At 34.9% G+C, this 8,161-nt stretch overlaps 2 protein-coding genes across 2 annotated transcripts; both read right to left on the minus strand.

Annotated features, from left to right (window-relative positions):
- Positions 1–494: 494 nt before the first annotated feature.
- Positions 495–1,507, minus strand: LOC136418082 (uncharacterized). The gene is made up of 3 exons (XM_066404002.1): positions 1,407–1,507; positions 843–1,142; positions 495–775 (listed from the first exon to the last, which is right to left on the minus strand). The coding sequence occupies exons 1-3, from the start codon at positions 1,430–1,432 to the stop codon at positions 751–753; spliced, it is 351 nt and encodes a 116-aa protein (XP_066260099.1). The 5' UTR covers positions 1,433–1,507; the 3' UTR covers positions 495–750.
- A 1,814-nt stretch (positions 1,508–3,321) lies between these two features.
- LOC136417997 (brachyurin) lies at positions 3,322–5,659 on the minus strand. Its single transcript, XM_066403882.1, has 5 exons — positions 5,350–5,659; positions 4,091–4,188; positions 3,851–4,026; positions 3,523–3,794; positions 3,322–3,465 (listed from the first exon to the last, which is right to left on the minus strand). The coding sequence occupies exons 1-5, from the start codon at positions 5,581–5,583 to the stop codon at positions 3,358–3,360; spliced, it is 888 nt and encodes a 295-aa protein (XP_066259979.1). The 5' UTR covers positions 5,584–5,659; the 3' UTR covers positions 3,322–3,357.
- Between the last annotated feature and the right edge of the window lie 2,502 nt (positions 5,660–8,161).

Raw genomic sequence — 8,161 nt, forward strand, 5'->3', positions numbered from 1 at the left:
TATCTAACTACTATGTGGGCTGTTATACCCCACACCCCAAAATACCACATTTGGCACCTATTACCAACTCAAATTTTCCAAATCCCCAGGTACCTATCTAGCCCCCAATCACCGCCAAAGACCCATCGCACTTATATTTTCGTCTCACCCAAACCATCGGAAAAACTTTTAAGCAAAGACATCAAAAACCATCTCAAATCCCCAGGTACCCACCTGAGGAAAATTAAAGAAATTTATTCCGAATTTTTTTTAAATTCCCTCAACAAAGTTACTTTGCACAACATATGACGAGTGGGGGGAAGACGTTTAGGTGCATATTTTGTTAATATGGCCTCGAAGAATGCAAAAACCAAACTATATTTTAAATGAAAATTTTTATAATAAAATATGCGTCAAAATGATTTTAAAGAATTACGTACTTACTTGGTAAATTAACAGCGGAAAGTATTGATTGCATCGTGCATAACATTACAAAAATGATTGCAAATGAGTGTTACTTTAAACTTTCAATTAAAAAAAATCGAAAGAGAAGCTATAATTAAATTTATATCAATGAACCAAATAAGCGTTTACAAAAATCCAAAAAAGTATCCATCATTGTTTTCTTCCGATAAGTGATTTTTCAAAAGTATATTGTTACTTTTAAAAAACAACCAAAAGATTGAAATTATTATTTCTTGAAAATGAGTAAAAAAAACATTTTATATAAATTTTTATTGTTAAAGTAACTACACGACATATATATTCTAATCAGATCTCTGATTCACTGCTGCTGCTGCAAAAAATGTAATAATTAGTACAACATAATTTAATTAAGGTAAATTGCTGATAAAGTTTTTTACCTTAGGGCATTAATATCTACTCTGAATCGATCCTGTTCTTCCTCATCCTTGAAATGGAACACTACTGCACCGCTGTTATTTTTCAATATGAGTTCCACCGTTTTATTGTAGCGTCTATAGTTTTGGATATTTTTGAACTGAATGTATTTCGGTTCGTCACCATCATAATAATCGATGTGTAAAACCTTCAAATCTTTAACTACTACTATGTGTACTTCTTTCAATGGCTCATCTAAATATTTCACAACAACATTTTTGTGTATACCCTCTATAGTTTTTTTCTTTCGCAATGGACGTTGCCTAAATCAAAAACAATGTTTTAAGATAAAGCGAATCTGGCAAACATGTTTTATGCAAATATTTGCGAAAAACCGGCGTTTATAGTTGAGATAAGAGTATGTTTAAACACATAATAGTGCAATTCATAAATTATGGTCAATCGAAAGCATTTAATATACGGTCTTCGTCCTAGTAGGGCTTGGTCTTGGACGAAGCCCGTATATAAATAAACGTGTTATCTTTCTTCACACTTAAAATAAAATAAAACGTAATTAATATTCTTACCTGAGACGAATAATCAAATTGTCCATGAAAATTCGCAAAGCAGAGTAATGCAAAACTGAACGGTAGATTGATGACCCTTAGTAGATAGCGACGAACAGCTGTTTGCTAGTTTTTTCTGTTTCACATGTGCATGCGCGTGATACAGTTTGATATTCTATTAAAGGTCGTAACGCTAAACACAACTTACGGCGGATAGATGGCGCATGTAGTATTTTATTAAATTAATCTTCTAAAAATGAAACTTCTTTGTTGCTAAATTAACTATGAATACATTTAAAATTCTTAGTTCTTCCTTTTATTGTGCATATTTGATGCTTAGTTACATGCAAGCACATTTGTGGTTTGGTTTTTAAATTTTTAATTATTTCCTCAACTTGTTTTTTGGTTAAATTACCATTTTGATATTTATCATTTAAATTGTATATAAATTTGTCAGGTGCCTGTTCATTTTCTGATTGATTATTCGTATTTGTAACCTTCTGACTGTTTTAATAGTCTCAATTGCTCACTTTGTTCGCTTTTCATGATCTCTTCGTTACTGTTAATTATAGTATCAGATGTTTTAGCATGCGAAGGAAGCCTCTGGCTTCCGTTTCATTATAATCACACTGTGTTTGCGCTTTAGTATACGAGCGTAGTCGAATATTATGCCCTAATAGGATGCCTTCAGCATCCGTACTAGTATTAATACGCATTTGCTGCATATGAGTAGTAGCGTTTTTAAGTTCCTCTTTCAACTTAGTTACAGGATCTTTTAGTCCATGTTTATTCATCATATATTCATATATCGATTTAATTTGATTATAAATTCGCAACACATTCGCTCTAGAAGTATTATATTTACGTCCTATTTTTTTTATAGAACACTTTTCGTACTCAACTAGTTCGTAAATTTTTAATTTTTGTTCAGGATTAATTTTAATATTTATTTATTAATATTAAAATAAAATCTTTATACGGGCGCAAAGCACCCTAATAGGATGCTTCCGACATCCATATAACATTAACAAAATACTGACGGTATAATCGTGTAACGTAAGTGTAACACTAATATACTTAACAGATTAAACTCACTTCAAAACATTAAATTTCCTCTTTTAGCTTTAGTATTTTGTGGCACCAATTTAAAAAGCATGTAAACAAAGATACACGAAACAAAACTGTCCCGGCACCCAAGGTCGAATCGAATTTGCAAAATGAAATTCATTTATAAATTTTCGATTTCAATTGTGAATCGCAGAATAAAACCGGAACGTTTTTTCTCATGCATTTTAGGTTCCGTATAGGTTCGCTCTTGGAGCGAACCGTTACATTCAGTTGCCTACATTAGAGAAACAATTTTCTAACAAAAGATACACCTAAACGTTTTCCTTCCACTCGTCACATGTTGTGCAAAGTGACTTTTTTGGGGAAATAAAAAAAAATTTCTTTAATTTTCCCCAGGTGAGTACCTGGGGATTTGAGAGGGTTTTTGATGTCTTTGCTTAAAAGTTTTTCCGATGGTTTGGGTGAGACGAAAATATAAGTGCGATGGGTTTTTGGCGGTGATTGGGGGCTAGGTAGGTACCTGGGGATTTGGAAAATTTGAGTTGGTAATAGGTGCCAAATGTGGTATTTTGGGGTGTGAGGTATAACAGCCCACCTAGTAGTTATCTACTTGTAATTGTATTTAATTTTTTTTTGTGTAATTGTCCAAACTTTTTGTCAAAGTGACATTGTTAACGCTGTGGATTGCAAACTTTTTTTCTAGTTACGTCTCCGAGATTTCGTGGCTTTTTACTTGTAGCACTTTCACTATATGGGTTTGCATTGAATTAATTCCCCTTTGGGATTAAAAATGGGGACTAAAAGCCCTATAGATTTTTTTTACTATACTATCACTTGAATATATTAATAATTAAATTATTATTTTATCACTTTTATTAAAAATTGATTATAAATAAATCAAGTCTTAATCCTTATTTTCATTAATCCACTCAATGTAAGATGACACTCTGGTAAAAGCGGGTGGCCACCCCACTTCGCACCCGGCTGAAGTTCCAAACGACGTTATCCCTACCTGAAAAGGTGAGACTGCCGAATACAACTCAAAATAAAAATTTAAGAGTCTCATTACCTGCACTCCATCTACAATCAAGGGCCCACCAGAATCCCCCCTGCAAGTGCTCTTCTTCTCCTCCCCAGACATGCATATGTTCGTCGCAACGACGTGCCCCATGTAAGCCAATCTACAGGCCAAATTGCTGATTATTCTATTAGTTGTTTCTCTTAGTACTGGAGAAGCTGAAGTATGGTCATCTCCTGGAAGACCCCAACCTATGACCAAACCCTCTTCTCCTGAATAATTAATGGAAGGATCCGATGCCAGGGGGATGAATTTGACAGTTTCTATAGCACCCATAGTGGTGAAAATCTGAATTGTGAAGGTGGAATTTTTAATTTACCAGTCTCTTGAATAGTTTCAAACAAATGTATCAGACCAATGTCGTTTTGTAGGGTGGAAGGGTTCCAATCAGGATGCAAGGTGAAAAGGTGCCCTAAGACCGCTTCGATGTCTTCTTCTTTGCTTGGAGGCATATTATGAGCTCCAATGTATATGACAATAGGGTTTCCATTAGATCTAGAGTGCAAATATTAAGTATTTATTGTAGATATTTGATATTACAATATCCCTTTAAACTTACAGGTAGAGGCAGTGAGCAGCGGTCAAGATGGTTTTGGAGCTTATGAGTGTGCCTCCGCAGAAACTAGAGCCGGTTGAGGTTGTTACATAAATTCCTACCTGAAATATTTTAATTGTCTCAAGGTTTTTACAATTTAAACATCCTCGATTTTTACATTATTAGCCAATTCCACAGAAACGATGTAACTAACGTTGCTAATAATGCAATTTATAAAGTGACATTACTAGTAGGTAATTTAAGTATTTACCGAGACTAGATTTCCTTGATACTGGGGAGTAGCAAAATTCACAGAGTTATGTGAAAAGACGTGACGAAAAAAAATGACGTCAAACAATCGCGTCACTTTAACGTTATTTCTTAGGGATTTGCTTCTGTCTGTGAATGACGTCAAAATGACGTAGTAAGCACGATATAAAGCAGCAGTGTTACGTATAACCAAGGCACCGGGAATAACTGATGAGAATAAGACGAGATTAGTAATGTTGATTGAACGATTGTTTAGTTATGACAACTTGAAGCCATTAACGGTAAATTAGTTCTTGATTCTTTATTAATTGAGTTAACTAATAAGTAGGTGCTAAGGGGGATTGGTATAATCCCCCTAGATTAACGTCAAAATGAGTTATTATTTATATTACTGCATAGTTACACATCACCTCGACTTCATATGGGGATGCTATTTGAGTGATTAGCATTTAGCTAAAGTTCACAGATATTGTGATCTCAGTAAAGTAATTATTGTTAACCAAATGTCAATACGGCTATTTATTCATACCAAATTCGATCTGTTTTGGAAAACAGCGAATCCATCGATAATCACTTCAAAATAACGTTATAGGAAGACTAATTAGTTAAGTCACGTTTATAACGTATCCCGTCAGATTAACGTTAATATGACGTTGTTGCTAACAATATGAATTGCAGAAAGGTTCACTAGGTCCATTTTAACGTTATTAGCAAAGTATTTGCTCCTTACTTAAACTTAAGTCTATTGTGTTCGCTGATAGTTATTTCTCAGGAAGTTGTTAAAGCATAGTTGTCTGTTTCATAGTATTTTTCAATAATATCTATATAGAACTTCCAGATATCAATAAGTATCTAATATATCGCCGGGGCTGACGCCAAATTACGTGATCTACCAAAATTCTATTTTGCAAAAATGAGCAGCTACTGCACTTTCACGTCACTCCACGTACAAAATTGAACTTTTCATTTAATTTTGTTTATCACAAGTATTTTTCTGTAATATACTAACTTACCTGGTAAGGTCTGGAATTGGGTTCAGACTCCCATCCACCTCCACCAATGCGCAATCCGGAATCGTTGTAATTCTGGAAAAAGGCCGTATCGAAAATGTTCCCGTATCTCGGGTCTAGTTCCATGTGGCCAGGTTTAGCGTTTTTGACAATTTTGTCTATCCATTCCTGAGAAACACCAGCGAAAACCAAATGTATAGTTAAAAGAAAAATTGAACACCCCGTAAATTTGTCCATTTTCCCAACCAAGTCTCTTCAGACAAATAGTGATTTTTTCTGTCGTTAAAAGCTTTTATAAGTTTACTTAATATCAGCTTAAAGGTTTAACGAATCGGTCGTATAAGAATTTATCTTAGAATGTTTTATTTATGGCAGAAAAGGACAATAATCCTGAAACAGGGGCATTTTTGTAATGTTTAAATTTCCTTGAAAATTTTTATTTTGATAAAGCGACTTTTAATCTATGAGTGATTGTGTTAGATAAACATTTTTTTAGATAAAGCAAACAGTTATTTTAAAGCTCTGGTTTATTAATGGGTATCCTCAAACGGCTATATTTGTATAACAATCGCATATAAAAGCTGTAGCTATTACCGTCATCGAATCATTCAGCTTCAACACGTACCTTGCAATATTGTGATTCCTAAACTATCTCAGTCAGCTGACTGCAGTCTGGACTAGAATAATTCCATGCCAGACCTACTATGGAAGCTAACCGATCTTTTAGCCCCTTTCATCCTCTAAGAACCCTTACATTAGTATTTTTTGTAATTTTTGGTTTAAGCGTTCAGAAAATCTAATTTTAAGGACATTTTGGGTTATATGGAAAAAAAAGATTTTTTTTAAATCTTAGGACTTGTCTCTGGGTTAAACATAGTGGGCGGCCAATTTTCCACCTAAATCCGGCAGGATTTCAGCAGGTTTATAGTGCACGCTTGCGCCCTTCGTCACCCGGCGTTACGGTTCAATACCATTATCGTAGGTTTTTCCTCAAATAAATTCATTCCCACTTCCCTGAGCTTTCAATTTCAGTATGTGTGTCCATCCAGATTTTCTGGAAGCATTCCCGTATTGAAATGTAAATTAAACATGTACAGGGGACGTTTTTTTTTATATGGATTTCTATGGGAATACGTAAGGATAATAGATAGATGAAATTTCATAGCACATTCTCAGGTTCGATTTTGGATAAAAAATTTAAGATAGCATCGTTTCACGGCTAACTTGATCCATTTCGATATACAGGGCGATTTGGAAATTTGATAAATTGTGGAACTCGGTTACCTTTTTAGTTTTAAAAAAAGCAAAAATGCTATCCAGAATATTTTGTAACGTAAAATTCAACTTCGTTACTCCTTTTATATCGTATGCTTTAGCTACAATATATAAAATAGTACAAGTCCAAAAAAAGACACTCCGGCCGTGCAGGCACGACAAAAAAAAACATCGGCCATAATCTATGAGGGTAATATCTGGAGATCGTGCTGGCCAATGCACTGGTGCATTTACCTATCATTCGATGCATTTGTAGGGATATTTTTGACGCAGCCACATTCTAGAATTTTTTGAAAAGTGAGGAGATGCACCATCATGCTTGAATCACATACGTTGTCTTGCCGAGAGGAGAATCTCATCTAAAACTTCATTGAAATAAATCTGGAGAAAGTTCCAATAATTTTTTAATTACATTACTGATAGAATAGGTCGTGGTAGGCCTATTCTGTCTGACTGAAATAAATTCCCCAATTTAACATCTGACTGAGAAAATGTTCCTTTTCGAAATTGCCTCTATCAGTGCCGATTAATTTAACGCTTTAATTAACACGGTTTTATTAATTACGAACATCTGAGCGGCCCTCGGGGGAAATGTAGGTAACTTAGACGATACCGCGTCGTAACTTAGTGAGGTGTAGGGGTCGTTAATAATTTTATTAGAAAGTTGTTTAGTATCACAGTTTTATAACCGCTATAAAACCAAAGCCCGAAAGGGGTGGACTTGAACTCCCTCTTTCAAAGTGTATCAAAAGACAGTAACCTGTGCCGAAAAAGGGGCCCGTCGCGTGTTAATGACATGCAGGGTTACCCGGTAATTGCCACCCTTTCGGACATAGTCGAATTTCGTACCCAGAAACAGTGTGCCCCACATCCGGCCAGCCGGAGACGCGCTGTTGCCTTGTGGAGCATCCATCCCCTAACACCCCGAAATGTTTTTCAAGCCGAATTTAAACATTAAAACTTATAAACGATTTACACATTGAACCCCATAACACCCCTCAAAGTGCTATGTAGGTAAATATTTAAACTTGTTTACGTTCGATACCTTCAGAACTTTCACCCTTGTTGAAAGGTGCTGCACATATGGCTTAATTTGATCGTGTTTATGAACTGTGAAGAGAAGGTGAGTGGTGCAATGTTGATAAAAACGTTTTATGAGGGATTTAGAAATGTTTCGAATTTGAACGACTTAGGGAATATTAATATAAATATAAATAGAAAAAATATGAATTTAAACTTCCAAAAATTGTCTTACACCAGTCTTCCTTTGCATTGCTCATGTACTAAATAATAACGATCTATTTGACAGCGCGCACCAATCAAATAGATCATTATTCATAACGGACATGATTCATTAAAGCGAAAAAGAAATGCATTATAGCTATTAGTCCGTTTTTATTATACACACGAATGGTGTCGTAATGGGCTGCTAAATATTCCGCGCACATCGTGCTTAGCTCGATGATAAAGGTGCAAGTCTGATGGCCTAATTGGTCGCTTTTTTACGGTATTATTAAGTGGTAAGAATTCTTTAGCTAGC

The sequence above is a fragment of the Euwallacea similis genome, chromosome 32 (genome assembly GCF_039881205.1).
Source record: "Euwallacea similis isolate ESF13 chromosome 32, ESF131.1, whole genome shotgun sequence".
NCBI lineage: Eukaryota > Metazoa > Arthropoda > Insecta > Coleoptera > Curculionidae > Euwallacea > Euwallacea similis.

What these genes read in the sequence shown, in the direction of transcription:
- LOC136418082 (XM_066404002.1), bottom strand. Translation starts at nt 1,432, where the DNA reads ATGGACAATTTGATTATTCGTCTCAG. An exon ending in AATTTGATTATTCGTCTCAG is followed by an intron (nt 1,143 to 1,406) that starts GTAAGAATATTA and finishes TTTTTGATTTAG; the next exon opens with GCAACGTCCATTGCGAAAGA. An exon ending in GTAGATATTAATGCCCTAAG is followed by an intron (nt 776 to 842) that starts GTAAAAAACTTT and finishes CATTTTTTGCAG; the next exon opens with CAGCAGCAGTGAATCAGAGA.
- LOC136417997 (XM_066403882.1), bottom strand. Translation starts at nt 5,583, where the DNA reads ATGGACAAATTTACGGGGTGTTCAATTTTTCTTTTAACTATACATTTG. An exon ending in GCTGCTCACTGCCTCTACCT is followed by an intron (nt 4,027 to 4,090) that starts GTAAGTTTAAAG and finishes TTTGCACTCTAG; the next exon opens with ATCTAATGGAAACCCTATTG. An exon ending in TGATTGTAGATGGAGTGCAG is followed by an intron (nt 3,466 to 3,522) that starts GTAATGAGACTC and finishes TCACCTTTTCAG; the next exon opens with GTAGGGATAACGTCGTTTGG.